This window comes from Euleptes europaea, chromosome 11 (assembly GCF_029931775.1).
Source record: "Euleptes europaea isolate rEulEur1 chromosome 11, rEulEur1.hap1, whole genome shotgun sequence".
In the NCBI taxonomy this organism is placed as follows: domain Eukaryota; kingdom Metazoa; phylum Chordata; class Lepidosauria; order Squamata; family Sphaerodactylidae; genus Euleptes; species Euleptes europaea.
This window is the reverse complement of record NC_079322.1, coordinates 28,288,596-28,311,542: the sequence shown is the minus strand read 5'-3', so window position 1 is coordinate 28,311,542 and position 22,947 is coordinate 28,288,596. Positions and strand designations below refer to the sequence as shown.

Genomic DNA, 22,947 nt, shown 5'->3' with positions numbered 1-22,947 from the left:
GAGGGGAGAAGATCTATGTATGAACCCACTTCCATGGTCGATCATCCCCTACTGGAGTCAGCTAAATAGAACCATGACAGAATTCAGTACATTCTTTTAGATTTCCCCCCTCTTAACATCTTCTTCTGTTTTGCTACTGATACTTAGAGACTCTCTAAACACAAATTATCATGAAAATGAAGAAAAAAACCTCTCTGCCTTTATTTAAAGAATATACATTAATATTTGTAAAAACAAACAAACAAACACACACACACAAATAAAAACCCTCAATAGATTTCCATCCAGCTGGATGTGACAATGGAGTTCATCCCAAGAATCCAACTTTTTTGCGAGTTGATCCAAGATTCTCTTCTTCATCTAAGACAGTTTGCAGGGAGCTGTGCAACAACTTGCCTACTCTCTTTCCTGTCTGGAATACAAATGAAAGAACATACAAATATGAGGCAGGATGATTTCCCTGGAAGAAGAGAATCCCTATAGAAATGTTTCTCTTCAACAGTTAATGCCTACCAGGCATGGTAAATGGTCCTGCTAATAGTCAACCTATCTTCAAGTAAAGGATCTAGATAGGTGTTGGGAAAGACTCTCTCCTGCTTGCTTGAGACCCCGGAAAGCTGCTGCCAGTCAGAGTTGATAGTTCTGAGCTAGGCAAACCAATGGTATGATTGGTAAAGCAGGTTACCACTGACAATTCTAACATCTCATGAAACTCGGAGTCAAAAATGTGTTCCTAGCCTAACTAAAAGAACACATTGGCAGTTGGATTTCTGAATCTTCCCCATAATCTCCACAAATACTGCGGCTTCAGTTGCTATGTTTCATGGAACTATCAGTAAAAAGATTTGCCCTTCTGTATATATCCAACTCTTTGAGAAAGAGTGGGTATGCACGGTGGATAAAAAGTAATGGAACACAAAACACGAGTAGAAAAATACAAAATTTGAAAGAGCTGAAGAACAAATTTATTTCCATAAAGGCCGGCCAGAAGCATAATTTGCTATACTTTCCCCAAAGTAACATTCTACCATTTCTGTTCCTAAACAATATGGTTTGGATGGAACTACCGTCTGCCCCAAGGCTAACAAAAGTACAGTTCCTGATTTGGAGGCAACACACTGGACAACAGAAGACTATAACAGAAGGATTATGAAACTGTTGCCAGTCATTTCTCCTGTGTTTTCAACATCCTCCTTGAACTTCCACTCAGCATAAACATTCCTTCCCCAAGAAAAACCTCCAGTAACAATAGTTAGCTGTATCACGACTGTAGATGAAGAATGTCCAACAGGAGCTTTCCAGAGAAAACCATAACACTAAACTACCCTTCATCCCGGAAATCAGAACTTGTTAGCAGTAAAAGTCATAGCAACCAGCCTTTGTTATATAAACAAGAGCAAAATCCGTATGCAAGCACACATTTCTACAAAGCCTCTAACTTCTTTCGGAAGTTCCTTTTAAAAAATCAAGTAGGCTGACAGATCGACCATTGTGCTGTTCTTACCAAGATGCTCAAAATCCACAATACAATTGGAGTCAAAACAATTCTCGCTTACCTCCATCATCTCAAATATACTTTCTGGATCAAGACTTCCTCTTCCCACTTTCTTCATACAAGTTAGGGCGCCTCCACTGGTCACAGAAATGAGGAGGCTAGCCAAAGAGCACGCTTCCTCCTGTAGGGTGGCATCCACTACGTGCCTATAGCCAATCTGCAATCCAGTGCAAAACAAAGCCTTAATGTCCTCTATCAAGCTGTTCTGTTTGCACTGGGGACTTCCAGTGTATACATGGAGCTTCTGCCTGAGCAAATGTCTTCCTATTCATCAGAGACAGCTCTATGAGTATATCCCACTGGGTGGGCAGAACTACACCACACATTAAAATGCACAGAGCAGTTGTGCATGTGGACATGGCAGGAGCTCAGTTTGCTGATCTCAAAGACTGCAACTCTGTGCCTAGATGTATATGCATTGGGCACACTTCCCACACTCTCAAGCAAGATGGGTTCTGATGTTTCCGGTGCAGGATAGCCTCTGCTATCCACTTATGCCCCTGCAAATAGAGAGGCTGCATATGATAGAAAATTGTGTGCTAGAACCTCAACTAGTTTTCTTTTTGCTAGGAATTTTTAAATGGTAGAGAGTTCAATGAAGACGTCTCCTTCCTGCAGTCCAGTGATAGTTTTATCAAGGGATTAGCTGGTTTTGTAGACCAGTTTTCATTTGTATGTATCTTCAGGCAGAACCACTGCTGAGGGGACCAGTAAAAATAAAGCTCAGTATCCACTCAAGGTTGACTCAGCCTTCCATCCTTCCGAGAGGAAGGAGTTCTCCTCCAGAATTCTCAAGCCATTCATTTACAAAAGACTTACTGAGATGAAAAGAAGTATTCACAAGCAAAAGGTTTCACAGTACCTCATGTCTTCAGGCTGGGAATTTTTTTTCTAAAGCTATTTAAACTACAGGTAAATAATATTCAGACATTTCATAAAGAGGTGTTAATGAGCAAAGACCTATTTCTACAACAGAGGAAGAGTTTTAAAACAAGCAAAAACACCACTCTCCAACACTTGAAACTGGCAATATGGAAAACGATGGGGGTTACCGCACTTTGTATTCCCAGTGATGTATTAAGAGTTTGAAAATGGTGTAGAAAACATTGCTTTAAAAGGGTTTTTGGATACCACGGCTTATAAATGGTTGGAAGACGTCTTCACAGCTAAAGGGGCCAAAGTGCGAACAGTATTTTTTATAACGTTTTCAAACTCTTAATACATCGGTGGGAATACAAGTGCGGTAACAGCCAATAAGTCCCTTATATACATATGAGAGCTTCCCAAGGATGTGATGACTCAGAAAACAATGGCAGTTTAGCCTTTTTTAAAAATTAAACAGTTTAGACCTGTACAAGCATTTAGGAGAGACCCTGAGCATTCAACAGAGCTGTATAGTGGTCAGAGTGCCAAGACCAGAACCAGAAAGACATGGGTTCAAATTGTACTCAACTATGAGCGACCTCGGGCCAGCAGCACTCTATAAGCCTAAGCTTATAGGGTTGTTGTAAGGAGCAGGGTGGGAAGGGGGAAATCATGCAAACGGCCTTAAAGCTCCTTAGAGGAAGGGTGGGGTGAAAATGATAGATGGACACAGGCTGAAATTGACACATTTTGAAGGCTTACTTTGCTTAGTGTGACGATGCAGGGTACATTATCCACATTAAGACGAATACAGTCAAAGGGATCATCAGAAAGCTCGATTTCCCGTCCTCCTTCTTCCTCCAAAACACGCACTTTGGGTATCCTAATAGAAACAGAAGTAAATGTCTAATAAGGTGCCATTCTTTAATATTTCATTGTGTGGCATTGCCCTAACTTCTACAAGACTTAAACGTGTACAAATATTATAGACATTAAAATGAGAATTTTGTATTTCATCATTTTCAAAAAGAATACGAGCTTTCTATTTCGGAAATTCTGGGTGGATTTTAAAATCCCCAGAAATTTCCCATATAAATCTTGTTACCTGCAGTGTTCCCTGAAATGTCATTTAATTATAGTATAGCTGAACAAATAAAAGTATGCTATGTTGCAATTCAAATACATACAGGAGACATAAGATGGGGCCCATAAGGAATTGGGGGGGGGGCATTTTGGAAACCTCATCCCCCAAATACCACCCCTTCCAGGTTTCTATGAGCTCACTGGCTTCAGCAAGCTCCTTCTCCCCTCATTTTTTCCCTTCTTTTCATTGACTCTCAGCTGCTCTCAACATTCAGGGCCTCCTGGAGTATTCTCAATCCTCCTCCAGTCAATTTCTTAGGGATTTTTGCCTTTGGGTTAATTTACAAACTCATTCCTTTTCAGCATGCCTGGGAAGGCCCCCACCCTACCGGTTGAGACCCATAAACTCCTACAAGTGGACCCACTGTGCTACGTTTGTCATTCACACAGGGGCCAGCCAGTTTACACCAAGGAAACAATAGAAATGTACAGGAATAGCCTGTCCTCCACTCTACCTATTCTCTCTAGTATCAGAGGAGCATGATTATTACATTAGGTGCTGTGAAACACAGGCAGGATGGTGCTGCTGCAGTTGTCTTGTTTGGGGGCTTCCTAAAGGAGCCTGGTTGGCCACTGTGTGAACAGACTGCTGGACTTGGGCCTTGGTCTGATCCAGCATGGCTTATGTTCTTCCCCCCATAAAATTTGCTGCTTGCCACTTTAAGGGCCAAAGTATCAAATCACTGGTATGTTAATTATAAAGCCTTGCTAATGGAACATCCTGAGTTAGTTTGTGTTAACAGGATTTTGCCATAAATTGTGGCAACAGTAAAGCAATATCCTAATCCAGTTCCTCATACTTTTTAAAAGTGTATTTTTTGGGCTTGGCATAAATGATTGTTTTTACATTGCATCTATGAGAATTCCGTACAATCTTTTCACTAATGGACAGTCATGAAGTCTATGCAATGTCCAGTTTATTATTTAAGCATAACAATGTATTTCTAGCTAGTCAGATCTGAAGATTTCTTTATTATTGTTGGTTGGCTGTCAGATTTAAAAATAAAATAAAAAACCAAGTGAAGGCCCAGTTCATTTTCTAAAAGAAAGTTGTTTTACAATACCTTTGGGAAAATATTTACTTTCCTTATCTAAACTTCTAAAATGAGGCTGTATCAGCAAGTAATTTAAAACCACATCCCATCAGAAGGAAATAAAGAGGCATATTCCAAGCATTCCAAAGCTGAAGACTTTTCAAATAAACAGCCTAGAACTGTTTTGTGTGGCTTTCATAAAAACTTTCTGCCAAAGTGCTATGTAAGTTTTATATAATACAGTGGAAAGCAGACGCAAGACAAGATGTTTTCAACTAGATTATCTGGCAAAGCTGGGACGCCCAATAAAGCCAAGAGTCTCCTAGAACTGTGGGAGAAGAACGAGGCCAGAGCGAAGTCACGTCTGAAGGTCGGTAAAATCATGAATAATGCAAAAGAAGCCTCGAAGCAGTCCAGCAGGGACTGTGAAGTAAATACCCCTGCATAAATGGCCATAGTTTCCCTGTGTTACAGTGAAAACCTCAACAGTTACTCCCACTCCCCTTTTAAACCTCTTGACTTCCATGGACTTAGAACTGCACTGTTAATCCCTCTATAGGCATCTTTCTCAAATGGAGACAATGACCATTTATTCACTGGAGGATTTGCCGCTCTCCAGATGCACATTTTCCCCATCCGAATTCTCAAAACTCTGCATGGAGGCTTATTTTTAAGTTTTGAGAATTTGGATAGGGCAAATGTGCATCTACAAAGTGGCAAATCCAAGGCAAAACCTCCCGTGCAGAAATGGCCAATGACTGAATTCAGAATCATTCCTCAGTCAATGACTGGTGCAGACCTCAATTGAAAGCAAGGCTTAGATCTTAAAAGGGACAAGTTACCTGGTATTAAACAGCGCTGCTTTGACCGCAAAAGAGATAGCATCGAACAAGTTGCCGCCACACTCCAGTAGCTGAAATAAACCAGAAAAGTTTGAGTCTGACATAAACAGTCCTTCAGCTGTAACGTTCCTAGAACCTTTGGATATCTAACCTTGGAGCTACTTCTCCTGAAACAATATTCTCCAAAACAAACCTTTAGATCACGAAATATGACATCCTTGATGACAGATGCTTTAAAAACAAAGTTAGAAGTATCAAAAATATTAGGAAGATTGTGCTATGAAACTGCTTTTGATGAGTTTCTACTTTAATAATAATGGTGGTGATGGAAAATGCTGTCAAGTTGTGGCAAATTTATGGTGACCCCGTAGGGTTTTCAAGGCAAAGATGAACAGACATGGTTTGTCATTGTCTGCCTCTGTGTAGCAACTCTGGACTTCCTTGGCGGCCTCCCATCCAAGTAATCACCAGAGCCAACCCTATTTAGCTTCTGACATAGTGAAATTCATATACATTCGCTCAACATTCCTCAAAACATCCCTGAAAAAATAAATGGGAATATTTCAATATTATGGGTACAGAAGGAGACAATCAGCTAAAGCGCATGGCTGGCAAGAACTAGTGGGTTTCTTGGCTGGCAGCTCAAGCTCTTAACTGTTATATTTTGCCGATATTCTTATGTTTTAGCAATGTTTAAGTTATCTTAAATGGAACCTCCATGTTCAGAAGCAGTAAACCTCTGTGCTAGGAGAGGGTAACAACCAAGGGAGACCTCTGTGTCCCATCTGTAGACCTTCTGGGGACACCTGGATGGCCACGGTGCTATACTAGATGGATTGAGCAACGCTGATCTTGTGTTCCTTGAATTCTGCTGCCTCAAGCCAATCTCCAGATCTCAAATACGCTGAACTGCCCGTGTGATGAGTGACATACTTTTTATGTATACACATTAGATAGCAGTCGTTTTAGCAATGGCAGGAAGCAATTCTCAACAGTATATATAAGATCACAGCTACTGCCTTCATACCTACATCAAATAGTAAACTGGGGGCTCATGTTAAAGCAAGAAAGCAACAAAACCAGGTTAGCCACAGAGAAAGTAAGCAATTGTACATACTGTGAGGATTACATGGATATTATTAATAATATTAATAATAATAATTTTCAAACAGCATGAATGATGTCTTGCCATCTGTTGACATTAAGACTATGTGCTCTGATTTTTATGGAAACCAGCTTATTAATATTCAGCCAGTCAATACCTTGAAGAATTCTTTGAAGCTCTGAGTTTAATTAAACCAGAGTTGTTTTACTTACCAAGACATCTACATAAAGCACCCAACAGTGCTCTCTGGGATTAATGCAAAGCAACTTCAAGTCTATGCTACTTTCGTTGTTAAATATTCTGTAGAGGGTGTTTGCAATTTCTGTGCCAAGCTCTTCTCCGCCCCGGCCTTCAAATTCAGGAGTGGCATTTGCTGAACTGAAGAGAATGACAACAACAAAAACGCAAAGTATACTTAACCTTTCAAGTCTGAAGGACTCCGGGTACAATTAAATCCCACATCATGCTTTAAAGGGACATGAATATAACACATCAGAAAAATAAACTGAAGTCAAAGCAACTTGAAGCCAGTCCCAAAAAAGGGGGGGCACATAGCTGGGAATCTTCACTTCTGCTCTGTAGTTAGGGTTTCCAGTTGCGTGGTATTGGCGGGCAACTGCCTGCCAATTCACCAGGCTGCCCACCGACCCTCAGCTGGTTGGCAGACAGAAGCATGCCAGCGAAGGGGGGAGAGCAATCTATGCACCCAGTGCAATGTCACCCCTTCCGGGTTGACATGGAAGCGCCAGCATCGCGCTGGGGAACGCTTTAGCACTCCCCACAAAAAAACTCTATGGAATCCATAGAGATGAGAGCATCCTCAGCATGATGCTGGTGCTTCTGCATCAACCCTGAAGTGACGTCATTGCGCTGGGCTCACAGATACCTGCCCCTAGGGTCAGGGTACCCTGGTACAGACTACGAAAATTTAGGGATGTCCCCCGACAGAAGAAACTTTTCGGTAACCACCTAAGCTTTTAATCAATTCCTTACATACAACGCCATGCTAAGCCAGGTTATACCCTCCTAAGCCCTCTGACTTCAACAGACTTAGAAAGGTATAATTCTGTTCAGGACTACACCGTCAAAACTGCCTGTTAATAAAGCAATAGTTCTGAAGTGGGGAAAGCACACTTCTTTTTCTTTTCTTAAGATGGCACATGCATAGCAATTCCATCTATGTATAAGTCCTGGCTTATTCACAAAACGAAGTGGTAGACCTCTGAGGGGGGGGGGAGGGAATGAGGAGAACTGTGTTAGGCTGCAGCTGGGGGGAGAGGTCACATTCTTAATGCTCTCTCAGGCAAAAACTTGCTGCATTTTTTAAAAAATTAGCACACTAGGGAGAAAGATTCTAGCCTAGCCCGTCCCATGCGGTACTAGTTTCCCACTTATTGGGAATTATCAACATGAGGGGACTCTGAAAAATGTTATCCCTCCCCAGCAATCTGAAAACAGTGCAGTCATTCTACCACCACAGCACTCTGCCATCTCCGAAGAGCCGGCGTGGTGTAGTGGTTAAGAGCGGTAGACTCTGATCTGGAGAACCAGGTTTGATTCCCCACTCCTCCACATGACTGGTGGAGGTGAATCTGGGGGACTGGATTTGTTTCCCCACTCCTCCACACGAAGCCAGCTGGGTGACCTTGGGCAAGTCACAGCTCTCTCAGCCTCACCTACCTCAGAGGGCATCTGTTGTAGGGAGGGGAAGGGAAGGTGATTGTAAGCCAGTTTGAGTCTCCCTTAAGTGGTAGAGAAAGTCAGCATACAAAAACCAACTCCTCCTCTTCTTCATCATCTCATTACCACCTCACAATGCTGCACATGTAGATCAGGTTAAAAAACTGTTTTTTGTGTTGTTGTTTTTTTTAAAAGGTCCACTATGATAATTTTTTGGTTAAGAAAAATGTGCATTCTCACCAAATGCTGCTAAATGGTAGCATTTCAACCTGCTTTTGTCCTGTTTTGCTATACCAGTCTTTAGTGAGTATATGTGAGTGTGTGTATGTGTGTGTGGGGGGGTGATAGCAAATTAAATATGAGTGGTTCAAACATAAGTCAAAATAGTTCAAGTGACTGGATTATTTGTTAAAAGCAAGAATGTTTATAATATATGACGGCGATATTCCCAGAAGGGAACACACACACACAAACACACCCACTAGATTTCAGGGCAGTAGCTGCTGTTTCAGCTATATCCACTTCAGAAAAAGCACTGGCAACCTTGATTTAGTTTACCTCAGGCTGTAAATAAGTGCATACAAGACAGATGTACTCAACAGCAGGAGAAACAAATGGATGTTGCAATATGAAAACATAATTATTAGCCATGATGTGCAGTAAGCCAGCAATGCAGGTGTCAAAGTGTATAACTGGCCCATATAATTGGGACCGGGGTGGGGAGACAGACAGAGAGTGAAGCAGCCAATTGGTATGGATCATAAATTAAAGGTGCAACTCTGTCTTTCTCAAGATGCATCTTACTGACAGAGTGGCAAGAGCTCAAAGCAACCATCGCCCAATTGGCACACAGCTGAATCTGAATTGGATCTCAATGCCAAGGTAAGAACATAAGAAAGGCCATGCTGGATCAGACCAAGGCCCATCAAGTCCAGCAGTCTGTTCACACAGTGGCCAACCAGGTGCCTCTAGGAAGCCTCCAAACAAGACGACTGCAGCAGCACCATTCTGCCTGTGTTCCAGTGCACCTAATATAATAGGCATGCTCCTCTGATCCTGGAGAGAATAGGTATGCATCATGACTAGTATCCATTTTTACTAGTAGCCATGAATACCCCACTCCTCCATGAACATGTCCACTCCCCTCTTAAAACCTTCTGAGCTGGCAGCCATCACCACATCCTGATGTATGAAGTGACAGCAGAGAGTGTTTCTGAGAACATGCAGTATGCATTTCCCTTCCCAATTGGGTACTGCAAGCTGATTCCATTCAATTTGTTTCACAACTTCAAACACTGGTGTGTGGCATCCCCGTTTCATGTCAGCATTACATTTTGTCAGGCACAGCATGTTGGGTGCCTGTACACAAGTGTAAAATAAGGAAAGGCAGTCTACTCTGTGAACAACACTAACGGAAGACCCTTGTTGCTGAGGCTACTGAGTAAGCCTGATCTAAAAACAGTCATGGTGTGTCTGTGTGTGGGGTGGGGGGAACCAGCCCCTACCACATGAGCCACTTTGGCCTACCGCTGTTTAGACTTCCAGGCTAATACGCCTGGTTTTCGTTCCTTCAGCTGGAGCTTTATGGAGGCACAAAAACTGGCACCTTGAGTCTCAGGCTTGGCATCTTCTGCAGTGGTATCTCCCTTGCAGTGTCTCAACAACATTCTTTCCATACCACTGCAGTTTGAGACCCTCCTTTAGCCCAGCAGCAAGCAAGTCTCATCCTAAGAACTGATGGGAACTTTGTCAGCATCTGTGTTGCCCATCTCCCTAAGAATATACAGCTGAGCATTATGCGTATAACACATCTTCCACAACGATATAGAAAGAAGAGTGGGAACCACATACAGCACTCATAGGTGACTGAAAACCAACTCTCTGAATTGGGCCACGAGCAATTTGTCAAAATGCTAACATTGGGGGTTACCACACTTGTATTCCCAGCGATGTATTAAGAGTTTGAAAACGTTATAAAAAATACTGTTCGCACTTTGTTTGGCCCCTTTAGCTGTGAAGATGTCTTCCAACCATTTATAAGCCATGGTATCCAAAAACCCTTTTAAAGCGATGTTTTTTATAACGTTTTCAAACTCTTAATACATTGCTGGGAATACAAAGTGCGGTAACCCCCATTGTTTAACTGCACGCTTGTGTTAAAGTTTCCCAGGAAGAAAGAGCACATACAGAAAAGAGCCTAACGAGGATCTAATTTACCTGCACTGTGCCATTTTAGCCTCTGAGTAATTATAAGCAAACCAGATTTCTAAGCCGTAGCAGAGTTTAATGGCCAATCTGTACAAACATCAAACTAAGCCATCATTTCTAATGCACTAAAAGCCAAGGTTTGAGTTAGGCTCAATTAAAGGAATTCAGATTTATAGTTCCCACAGCAACATGCTAAGCATGCCTCTTTTGAGCTTCTGCATTTTAGAGCTTTAGTATAGGACTACATTCCATTTACAAAGCAAAGCAGTGTGCGGAACAGTGGTTAATATATGCAAACAGCTATGAATATTCTATGGCACAATAAAAGTGCTATTGTTTTGCACAGTATAAACTGATGCTGTCTAGACGTACTCTGCGCAGCCTCAGTTTGGAGTAAGTTCATAAGTCTTGCTTCTGCCTATGCATTAATCCTAAGCAGACTGGACATCAAAACATATACCCTTATCCCTGGGACAGTTAGCTAAAGATCCTTTGGAGGAAAAGAAAAGAAATCATGGACACAATTGTGGTGGCTCCCACCTTGTGGAACAGCCTGCCTGAGTGGGTCAGGAAAGTTTCCACAGCACAGTCATTCTGCAAAATGTGCAGAAATGGCCAGGATGGCATTGTTGTAATGGAACTGATCTATAGTGGGACGGAACGGCATAGACTATATCTCTGTAACCCCGCATTCTGCACCACTTGCACTATGCTAACCTGGGCACTGATGACACACTGAGCTGCTCGGCTTCAGAAAAGTTGATTACAAACCACACCCTGGGATATTAAGTAAACAGATTATGGTGCATTCAGCAAACAAATGCACTAGATTTCAAACAGCGCATTCCTGAGGTTTCGGCATGGGGGAACAGTGGGGAGGAGGCGCAGTAGAGGCGCCTCGTAACCCATTCCCGGCACCGAAAACTGAAAAAAAGTCTTTTAGAGGCTTTAAAAAGTTTAAACAGGGTTTTTCACCCCATAGAGAAAAGCAGGCGCAGCCTCGCTCTTCTCAGCACCGGCGTTCCTGGGGCAAAAGGGGACAGGAAGGTGCCTAACTGCAGCTCCTCCCCCCAGTCTGCCCCGGGAACACCTTCCGGGATGCAGGAACGCCTCCCGGGATGCCGGCGTGGGCCTTTACGCTGGTGGGACGCCAGCGGAAGGCCCTATTGGTATCCCGGGGTGGTGCTGCCGCAGCAGCCCCTAGAGACCGGGCCTCCCCTCCTACGTTTGGGCCCCTAATGCCGGAGTAAATAGCCTGGATGCCAGTGCAGGGGGCCCTAACGCTGGTGCAGCGCCTTCCTGGCCTCTTAAGGGCTTTTGCCCTTAGAGTTCAGGAATGTGCTGAAAGTGACCTGTAGGCATAAATAAGCAATCTACACTTGTGGATTTCTTATTGCAAGGAGAGCATGGGAAACACAAGTCAAGAATGTTCAACTGCAGGAGTGGCACGAAAGACTAGTCTCCACGTGCCAGATGCTGTGAACTGTGAAAATGTTTAGTATGGATATTCAAACACAATGATAAATATTGTTTTGGCTGATGTCTCAGCACTCCTATTACACCCAATGTGGAGTTAACTAGTACTTCTTCAGACTAGCTAGTTTTTAACATATCGAGCTTTAGTTCTGTCAGCCAAACAATCATCTGAAAACGAGTCCTACATTTTTCAGTTCCCAATCTCCCAGCTTATCTCCTTGTCATTCTTCCCTCCTTCCTGCCAACAACGCACAGCTCTTCCTGTTTCTAGGCCATGTATTAAAACAGCTCTCCCATCCAAACCGACCTCTCACTGTCCCCACAGAGGTTGAACTTTTATCAGTGTTCTATTGCTGATGCCCTAACTGTGACCTCTTGCAGTGTTTATGAACACCCAAGACAATGCAACTGCTCTGCCAATGACTAGAGAACAGTGCACACGAAAGACATCTATTATACATAAGACAGATTTTTAAGTGATCAACACAAGGTACTCCAGAATATTACTAGATCCTCCAAGAGATTCAGGGAAGTTACAGGAATTAATGAATCTGCATGCCATTCTTGTGCTGGGGCCATGCTAATCCTTCTCTGTATCGTTCCAATTTTAGTATATGTGCTGCCGAAGCGAGCACAAGTTACATGAATTATGTTTAAGTAGGTCAGTGTCAGCCCTCAAGCTCTTTGTACCTGTTCCCTGCCCCCTTCATAGCTGAATAAGTTGCCAGCCCTTCTAGCACAGAACCACGAAACCATTTCACAAGATCAGCCCTAGTCCTCACGGTCCTCCTTCGATTTATCCCTCATCTCAAATTCTACAGATGTGTCAGAGTGTTAAATAATCTTGTGGTGCTTTAAAGACAGAAAGATTTATTGCGGCATAAATTGTTGATGCAAGATTTACTACGGCATACGATGTTAGTCTTTAAGGTGTCAAAGACCCTACTTCAGTAATCTTTCTTGCAGAAACAACACACTCAACAGTTCAGAGTGCTTCTAGCAGATTTGCTTTTCCCCTTGTATATACCTTTCAAAGATAAAGATTACAAGTACAAAACGAGTTGTTTGGCAAACTTCTGCACCTTGAAAAACATCACCGAGATCTCCCATAAACACACTGAAGTGGCTTCCTAGAGGCACCTGGTTGGGCCACTGTGTGAACCGACTGCTGGACTTGATGGGCCTTGGTCTGATCCAGCATGGCTTTTTCTTATGTTCTTATGAAGAAGTTGCATTAATACTGAAAAACATCTAATTAGCACCATCTAGTGGTAGCCTGATAACATCTGGTTCCCAACGTTTTTTTGACCAGGGACCACTAGGACTTTTTTGTTCGGTGCAGGAACCCCAAGGGTCAAAATAAAAATTCCGGGAATTTGAAAATAAACTTTAATCATAACTGTTAAACATTAAACTTAGAATAATATTTGAATATATTTTTTATAATAGAGAGCTTTTAATTGAAAATATTAATTTATTATGGGTTTATAACTTTGTTTCGTGGACCTTAATTTAGTTCTCATGGACCCCTGGGAGTCCGCGGACCCCTGGTTGGGAACCAGTGATCTACAGGAAAAAAATGTTGGCTGTATTGTTCCAAGACCAAATGCGCTGCTAAGGCCTCTTCATTTGCCTAGGAAGAAATGCAATATGGGAGTGTACTCGTTTAGTTTTGGTTTATTTGATTTTTACCCTGCCCTTTCCCGACTGGACTCAGGCTCAGGGCGGCTGACAACCAATAAAATATACAGTTAAATAAAATACCCTATAAAGATAAAGGTCCCTTGTGCAAGCACCGGGTCATTCCTGACCCAAGGGGTGACGTCACATCCCGACGTTTACTAGGCAGACTTTGTTTATGGGGTGGTTTGCCAGTGCCTTCCCCAGTCATCTTCCCTTTACCCCCAGCAAGCTGGGTACTCATTTTACCGACCTCGGAAGGAAGGCTGAGTCAACCTTGAACCGGCTACTTGAAACCAACTTCCATCGGAATTGAACTCAGGTCGTGAGCAGAGCTTGGACTGCAGTTCTGCAGCTCACCACTCTGTGCCACGGGGCTCCTATACAGACATTTAAATACATTAAAATTCAAGACAACGCCCCTATAAAACTAATACTAATACTAATTGTTGGGAGAGCAATCAGGGAAGGGGGAGGGAGAATCAGGAAAGGGAAAAAGGAAAAGAAGGAGGGAGGAAAAGGAAGGAAGTAAAACACGAAAGGGAAGGAAAGGGACAAGGAGGCCAGCTAGAGTGGAACCGTCACTGTCCTCAACCATAGGCATTATCCAAGCCATGCCCTCTTGCAGCCATTCTGCAAGAAGAAAGTACCTGGAGAAGTTCTTTAGGACAACAAACCTTACATGCCTCAGACAGATTCCATAGGTCATAATTCCCCATACACAAACCGTCCCTCAAGGAGAGTTGACAATTGTCCCATGAGCTCCTAGGACCTAGGCAAGAAGTGGCAGAGCATTCTCTCTCTCTAAGTGGACACCACAGGGAGATAGTTCAGAGAACAATTCTGTACTAACACCCTGCACCTAACTCTAATCCAGCACCTGGATTTTATATAGGAAGCTGTGAGAATCAAGACAGACTTAGGCATCTAGTTTTCTGCAACAAATGTCTAGCAATGTCCTCTTGAGAAATGCAGACAAAGCAACAGGCAAAAGAACACAGCTACAAAGGTGAGGTTGAGCAAAAGCAAAAAAAAGATTCCACTTTGAATACTACCAGCTAGGATTTGGAAGGGGAGGAAAGAACCAATGTTGCAAGGATGCAAATTCTAGTAAATGGTTGAATGTAGCTCTTATTACTTTGGAGGTGGGGATAAATGGTTATGCCACCTCACTAAAGAGAGGTAATGGGAAGTGCCACCTCTATCAGCAGAGAAAGCAAGTAGGTAAAAAGAGTAGAAGGAGGAGATAGCCTACAAAGGCTGTTCAAGATCTGTGAAGAGGAGAGAGAGGAAGAAAAAGGCAAGATGCTAGTCATGACTAAATGGAAGGAAATAAACTTAATAGATGACAGAAGGAAAAGGCTGTAACATTAGCTCACTGAGTACCTTTGATGGCTCATTGTTTGCAGTCCCCAAATCCAGAAATAAAATTAACACAGGTCACAGAAACCAGCTTTTCCTAACAGAGCTGGAACGAAGATCTGTTTTTAAAAACCCCACACAGAGCACACAGCTCTGGCACTAACACTGTTTTACCACTGCTGGTATCACTGTGCAAAGCTGATTTATTAAAATATTTATACCCCACCTTTCCTTTGGACTCAAGTCTGAAGCCTTCCTCTAAATTAAGTGGCTTTTTCATTGGAGGAAGAGCTATTTAAGTTGGAGGAAGGCTATTTGGAAGATGGTTGGATCCACCCCAATATAGCCGATTTTTACTAACCAATCCACAAAGAATTCCAAGTAGCCTTCATTTGGTCTATCCAGCTTGGGAGTTCCCATTTCTGCTTTTACTCCAACCAGGATATCTGTGTGTCCCTGTTAAAATACAGAACTCAGCTAGAAATACTTTCCAATCGTTTGACCACACCAGCATACATTTCCCAGTATTCCTTCCCCCCCCCAAAAAAACAAAAGCTTTCAAAAGATAATGGGAAAACTTTGAAGCCCCTTTGAAGGGCTGAAGAGTTTCAAAAGAACTGGAAACTGTATTACCTATTAAGAGTTGTGAAAGATGTATAAAAAGTGGCGAAAATGAAACATGTCTATCTAGCATGGAAATTGGTTATCATTTTTGAGAATGAATAAGTAAACAATAAGCTGAATATTCAATGACAAAAATTAGAATAGTATAACAATGGCAAGATACTAGTATTTGTTTTACCCAGGCACAGACTGTTTTTTTATATTTTAGGTTTAATGCTTTTGTATTGTGTTTCGTTACGTTGACTATGTTAGCTTCTATGCATATATGTTTAGGTGTTTGGGTTTTTTGGAAAAACAAAATACTTTTAAAAAAAGCACTGAAACCACCGACCAGCTAATATGATCCTGTAGAGACCTATACAGATATGCACTGTAAATTAACAGCATAAATTCAATGCATTCAGATATTAAAATTGAAAATAGCTACTGTTCAGCACAGTAACCTAGGACAGCTGCAGGGCTTTTAAGCAGATTCTGCTATATCTCCAGATCCATACAGCACTTGCTAAATAATACAGTTTAATTTAATGACAAGTTTAACTGGCACAGGTTTACTCTGTGCATTACTTCCACATTTTACATTCTGAACACACACACACACAAGTATTTCTTCCAGTCCTTTCCCGCATACACACAAGTGGGGCTTACAGGCTGTTTTTATTATTGCGTTCTCGGTAGACAGCTGTCACCAGAGATTTCGCGGTTACAGCAAATGAACATATACAAGCAGCTCTCCTCCTTCACCCATATCTTTTTCTGGCCTCATTTAACCCCTTGACTATCTTGGCCTACAGGCCTTCATTGCCGCAACTTCCTTCTGGCCAACAGCACATAAACCTGTGTGAGGCTTCCCTTCAGCTCACCTTTCTGACTCCTTCAATTTTGCGCTACCTCACAGCACTCCCACTTCTAAATATGCCTACTTGCCAGTAATGCAGTCTCTCCTGGGCCCTCAGTCTCTAGTACTACCAGCTTTTATCTTGCCCCACAACCTTTTGAGTACTTTGTTTATATCTATTATCCATAGAGCCTTCCTCCCATTCAGCTTCCCACATCTTAGTCTCCCTCCACAACTCAGCCCCATTCCCACCCCTAAGCCTGCATCTTTTTATTCCAAGTGCTCTGACTTTTCACTTCCTTCAAAGATCCTGCATTGTTGGTCTTAATTCTGTTGCTTAAATGTTCCTTCATCCCTAAGCAGTTAGAAGACATGCAAACATCCATGACATTATTTCAGCAAAGCCAGACAACCATTTTTTAACACTTCAAAGACAAACATTTGCTCTTACATAGGAAACTTCTATTAGCAATTCATAACAGCCTGTAGCAAGTGTACTTACTAGTTTTACTCTAGCAGAACCACTTGTATTAGATACAACATCTGTTTCCACTTCAATACATCTATAATCTTCACAACCACGGCCATCAACTCGAAGATCCTCCTAAACAAAAACCATCACAATTATTACCTTTGCATACTGTCCAGCCAAAATGTAGTTAATCTAGCGTGCAAACCACACCAATTACGCTGCCCTCTCTAAATGCCTAGTTTGTAAATGCCCCACTTCTAGTGATTGAAGCACAGATATTGTAAAACAGAATATCATGATATGCAATGGAGCAATCTAGGCTTTCACCATTTCACTAAGATTGTGCTGCCTGTCTGAGCTTTTACAGTGGCCCGAAAAGTAGATATGAAGCAAGTGACTCCTCTCCCCTGGCCCAGAAAAGCTTCACTTGCTCTTTCCTTCATGTTAGATTGCTGTCAGGGGCCCAGCAGCAAGGCCACCAATAAAGTAGCTCTTCATAGTGGGACAGTAAGCATGTGGTATATGCAAGCCCAAGTTAAAGGGCAGCAAGACAGTCATAAGGGCACATGTTACCAACACATAAAAAATAAAGGGGGGAAAAAGATTGTGCTGCCTTGATATTACACCATTATATGAACTGGAATTAACATCATTCAGGACTCAAATATCTTTAACAGATGCACAGCAGTGCAGACATTTAATCATGCAAACATCTCTTGCAAGGATATGCAGCAATAGGGAAAGTTCCCCTATTGAATTTCTGTTCATTACACTGCTGTTTAGGAATACAATAGCAGAATAATTGCAGAAATAATTCCCAAAAATAGCAGTTCCCACCACCACACACTTCAGGATTAGATTTATCAACGGTTTCGTTCTCCAAAAATTGAGATACTGGAGCTCCAGCCTGCCTGGAAGTCTTATTTCCACCATTCCAGAGATACAGAGGCTGGCTTGAGTCAGTCAGCGTTATCGACACCTATACATACATTTCGTGGTCACTTGCAACTGAACTCGTGAACTGTCTCCAGGGAGAGAAGCACTGCCTCTGAAGTGGAATGAGACACTATCAACAGTTCTACCCCTCGGGGTAGATCTACAGTAACTCGAGCATAACATGCAAATCCACATTTGACAGAACAGGCAGCAAATAAATAAATAAATAAATAAATAAATAAATAAATAAATAATAAAAAAACCCTGTGAGAGCCAGCTCTGAGTGGCGAAGGAAACGCACTTTGTACATGGTCAGGTGCACGTTTTTCTCAAAAGAACTCCCACAGTTGATCCCAAATTAAATGCGGCTTCCAGGGAGGACAACCCCAAACGCAGCAGCTTAATTCACAGTGGGTAGCCGTGTTAGTCTGTCTGCAGTAGTAGTAGAAAAGAGCAAGAGTCCAGTAGCACCTTAAAGACTAACAAAAATATTTTCTGGCAGGGTATGAGCTTTCGTGAGCCACAGCGTGGCTCACGAAAGCTCATACCCTGCCAAAAAATATTTTTGTTAGTCTTTAAGGTGCTACTGGACTCTTGCCCTTTTCTACTACTTCACTTCAGAAGAAGTGAGCTGTGGCTCATGAAAGCTCATACCCTACCAGAAAGTATTTTTGTTAGTCTTCAAGGTGCTACTGGACTCTTGCTCTTTTCTACTGCAGCAGCTTAAAAGCGCCTTCAGAACACGCCCACCTCCTCCGCGACCGTTTACCTGGACACCGTGCACGATGTACACTTTCTCCGCCTCGCTCAGCACCACGGACGCCATGACAACCCGCGCAAACTCAGCCCGTCTTCAACGCCGGTGACGTCAACAAAAAGAAGCCCCGGCTGGGCACGAGGTCCCGCGCGCGCCCCCCGCCCCCGTTTCCACGGCGCGTCCTAATGGCGTCACCTTCCCTCTCTTCCCCCTTCCCCTAGCGGGCGCGTGGGTATAGCGTCCTCGCGCCTTCCCACGGAGGGATTCATGCTCTCCTCTGATACGTTACTCGCAGGGTGGAAAGGGATGCTCGGCGCTGGGAAGCGTCCGTTGGCGTCGGCTGGGGGAATCTCCTGCGTTGCGAAACCGGTGCAGCTCTTTTCTGCACGCTGTTGCTGCTGCTAGATCGAGGGGGGGAAAGAGAACGGCATGGCGCTCCAGCCAGCTGGGTGCAGCCGGGTGGTGTTTGGTTCAGAAGTAAGTCCCCGTTCACTTTAACTGGGCTGGCTCCCAAGGAGATGCAGCGAATGGCCGCCGAGGAGCTCGATCCTGTGCACGTTGGCTCAGAAGCAAAGTCTCCTGATCGCAACAGGGAGTAGCTCCCAGAACTGCAGCCTGCTTTTGGGATGTGTGCGTGAAGTCTGCGGGCTTGTTTCCCATAAGAAAAGATACAAGGACTATGGTATGGGGTATCGATTCATGTTCTAAATATGATACTTGTCAGTCTGGAAGAGGTCAGTATATGTTAAGCAGAGTTCGACAGCTAAAGCAAGAAATATTGCCGTTTGCCATCTTGGGCCTTTCGGAAGCAAATCCAGGTGAGTATCGATTACATATCAGCCAGCACCTAGTACAAACTATGGATAACCTGTGCATAGACACTGGATGATGAACATCGATGGTTTGTTCCTTGGCAGCACCACATGAAAACTGTGAACGTATAGGACAGTGTTAACTTCTGATTAATGACATTCTCTTTACACTTCACTCTTAAACTGTTTAATCATGAATAAATCTTCCAATTAAGTGTGCGTAGGCCTTTATTTAATGGCACAGGAGGATTTTAAATACACTTGGAATGCTCTTATTCATTCAGTATATTTTTCAAAATACTTTCTTAATGTAGGAAAACAAAGTACCTCCATACCTAATAATGTTGCATTCCAAACACTACATGGTTCTGTTAAGTGAACTGGAATTTCAAATGTGGATTCTGGGTTTTTCAAGTCAGGGCTGATGCTTTTGGATACACGTGTACATTGACTTTATTGTTTTAATAATAGCATTGTTACTGGTGTTTTGGAGAGCAATCCTAAGTAGGTGTACTCTGAATCCTACTGTGCTTTGGGGCTTACTCCCATGAAATTATTAGACTGTTAGTCTCTTTTCAGAAAGGTACTCCGAAGCGGCCCCTCTCATCCGTAACCCCACTAGGTACCTGCATAAGCAGATCTTATACTGCTATTAGTAACAAATATGAAGACTTTGGTATATGCAGCACAGTCCTATGCATGTCTTACTTTTGCAAGTCTGTGTTCAATGCCTTACTCCCAGGAAAGTGTGCCACAGGGCTGCAGCTTTTCCGGGCGCTCCTAAGAGTTAAGCCCTTTGACTTCAACTAGGAGGGTTATGATTGTGCTGCCAATCCAGCATCCCGTTACTAATAACGGCCTGCCAAGCTACTGCAGTACAAAATGGGTAAGATGATGGTAATAAGAATGTAATGATTGTATTTTTAATCTTTCTTTTTAAAAAACCTTTTTATAGATATATCATTCGTATTATGCAGTTCTCTATATTGTTATACTTTTTTCTTTTGTATTTCTCGTTGTTTGTATTGGGTTTTTTGTTTTTGTTTAAAAATTATATATATATATATATATATATATATATATATATAAAGAAATTAAATAAACGGGAGTTGTTCTCAGATCAATTAAGGTAGGATTAGGGAGCGCAGACGAGACGGGTGGCGTTTTGTTGTTCGTTTGGCACGTGAGGAACGACGGCCTCTTGGTGCCCCTGCAGGAAAGGCCGGCAGGGCAAAAGAACGGGCCTGGCCAGCCGCCTCTGCACGGCCCCAGTGCAAGGGAGCCCGGAAGCGCAGCTCGGCCCGCGGCTGGCAGCGCCTCTCCAGTTGCCGCAGGAGCGAGCTGGGCTGCTCTCCAAGGGGACGGGCTGGAGGGAGGCGTTCCGGCCTCACTTCCTGGTTCCTCCGCCCCTTCCCCCCGAGAGCGCGAACGGGGGGGGGGGGAGAGCCGAGCCCTAGCAGGCACCCTCGGCAGGGAGATCCCCCCCTTCCCCGCCGGCCGGGCGTCGCGCGCTGGCTTCCCCGGGGCGGATGGAACGCGGCCTGGGAAGGCTGTCCGGGGAGGCGCGCGCCGCGGGCGGAGTGGGGGCGGCGGCGGTGCCAGCCAGCGCGTTGCGGCAGCACCAGCCCTGGGTAGGTGGAAGGGAGCCGAGCTGGGAAGGGGAGCGTCGAGGGGGGGGGGGTTCGGGGCTCGCTCCGGGCAGCAAAGGCGCGGGGGGGGGGCGGCGGCCGGAGGAAGCGCCAGCCCGTCCCCTCGGCGTGCCAGCCTTTGCAGCCCAGGAAAGTCCGGGGACGGACGAGGCGGGTGGGTTGGTGCTTGAGCAGTGCAACGTGCGTGCGTGGGGGGGGGACGGGGCGCGCGTGGGCAGCAGGGCTTCTTGCAAGGTGAAGCCGGGGTCGCCCGGGGGACGCAGGGCGTGCTTGGGCGCAAACGCGTGAGAGGCCGCTCCTTGGATCGGCCGCTCTCTAAATGCGCGTTTTCTCCAAACTCAACAATCAGCCCCCGTGCAGAGTCTGGAGAATTCAGGCGGGGGAATGTGCGTCTGGAGAGCGGCCAATCCAAGGCAAACCCCCCCCCCGTGCGTTTTAGCCCCTTGGGTCTCCGGCCCATGCTGGGGAGATCTCATTTCTCCTCGGCTAAGGCCATTTATGCACTGGGGGTTTGCCTTGGATTTGCCGCTCTCCAGATGCACATCCCCCCCCCTCCAAATTCTCCAAACTCTGCATGGGGGTTTATTTTTGAGTGTTGAGAATTTGGAGGGGGGGGGAATGTGCATCTGGAGAGCAACAAATCCAAGGCAAAACCTCCCCGTGCATAAATCGCCTAAGGGAGGCCAGGACCATTTCAGTTCATTTAAGGGCTTTTTCTATACCTGACTGTTTTCAGGTCGGAAGGGGGGGGGGAGAAGCAGCGGTGTGGAGGACCGAGCGTGCCGGCAGGCTTTGCAAGGTGCCGCCTTCGAGCACATCAACCAGCCCCCGAGCGGCACCCGGCCATGTTCACATGGCAAAGGCAGGGACGCTGTCGAGTGCAGATCCTGTCTCTTTTTCATGTATGAGCTCTGGGGGGCTGCGGACATGACCTGAAATGCGGTTTGCATTTAACACCCAGATCTCTTCAAAAGGTGTGTCTTTCAGTCATGCACTGAGAAACGCCAGGTGCATCCATCTGCATTCGTGTATCCGGACTGGGAGGCTTTTGTGTGGTCGGGTGGTTTGGCCTGCTCCCCTGAGATCTATCCCTGTTCAGCGTGCTTTTTTAAAATCCAGGTTCTCCCACCCGCACCCAGGAACCTTCCTTTAAAAGTTACAAACGTTCCCACGGTTGGCCAGAGTCCCTTTTGCAGCAGCTAAACCTGTCTTTATTCCATGCTTCTGGAACCCGGCCGCTTTACAAACCAACCCAAGCGGCGCAGAGTGTTGGACCCAAATGACCTGCCTCCAGATTCCTCTGGACATTCATTGAGCAACGGGCCCATCGCTGGGTCAGTCAGAGGATTGTGGTTAGGATAAAAACCGTATGTGTGGGGTTTGGAACATTATACTCTGGCACATTGAACAGAAGGCTAGGATGGAATCAAGGTGTGCAGTTCTCTCCTGCTGCGGTGTTAGAGGAGGAAGGTGCATTTGCATACAGGAAATATGCAAAAAACGAGCACTGAAGACCAAACCCAAGCTTACCTGGTCCGGTCACGCCCTTGTTGTGTAGTATCGTGCTCCACTGTGTGGAGAATTGCCACACAAACCAGTTGCTAATAGTGAGAGTCCATGAAGTTGCTGTAATTTCTGAGGAGGAGGAGTAAGCAGATACTCACAATGCTAGTATTGCGGTTTATCCGGTTGGAATTAACTGTAATAAAGTAAAAGTCTCTCGCTCGGCTAATCTGGCAGTTAACAGGTTTTGTGCCTTTTAATGGATTCAGCAGCAGATGTTTGCCCAGTAAATAGAAATGGGCCTGATCAAAATGCTTTGTTTAAAAATATATGTAGGTTATTGTCGACGGCTTTCACGGTCAGAGTTCATTGGTTCTTGTTGGTTATCCGGGCTGTGTAACCGTGGT

At 44.3% G+C, this 22,947-nt stretch overlaps 2 protein-coding genes and 1 non-coding gene across 5 annotated transcripts in view; 1 reads left to right on the top strand and 2 right to left on the bottom strand.

Moving 5' to 3' along the window:
- Positions 1-255: 255 nt before the first annotated feature.
- On the bottom strand, positions 256-18,650 carry EXOSC7 (exosome component 7). The gene is made up of 8 exons (XM_056857529.1): positions 18,589-18,650; positions 16,914-17,015; positions 15,311-15,405; positions 6,756-6,921; positions 5,439-5,509; positions 3,182-3,302; positions 1,557-1,712; positions 256-412 (listed from the first exon to the last, which is right to left on the bottom strand). Exons 1-8 carry the CDS (start codon positions 18,643-18,645, stop codon positions 308-310), a joined length of 873 nt encoding a protein of 290 aa, XP_056713507.1. The 5' UTR covers positions 18,646-18,650; the 3' UTR covers positions 256-307.
- LOC130484887 (U6 spliceosomal RNA) lies at positions 12,435-12,542 on the bottom strand. The gene has a single exon (XR_008933699.1). It is a non-coding gene; the product is annotated as a U6 spliceosomal RNA (small nuclear RNA).
- A 671-nt stretch (positions 18,651-19,321) lies between the features above and the next one.
- The window catches only part of ZDHHC3 (zinc finger DHHC-type palmitoyltransferase 3), a 41,219-nt gene continuing 37,593 nt past the window's right edge, over positions 19,322-22,947 (top strand). For 2 of the 3 annotated variants that reach the window (XM_056857353.1, XM_056857355.1), the window contains exon 1: positions 20,977-21,019. The gene's annotated coding sequence lies outside the window, so the exon portion shown is untranslated. Of the gene's footprint in view, positions 19,395-20,976; positions 21,020-22,947 lie in introns of those variants that run through there. The other variant, XM_056857354.1, reaches the window with a different exon arrangement.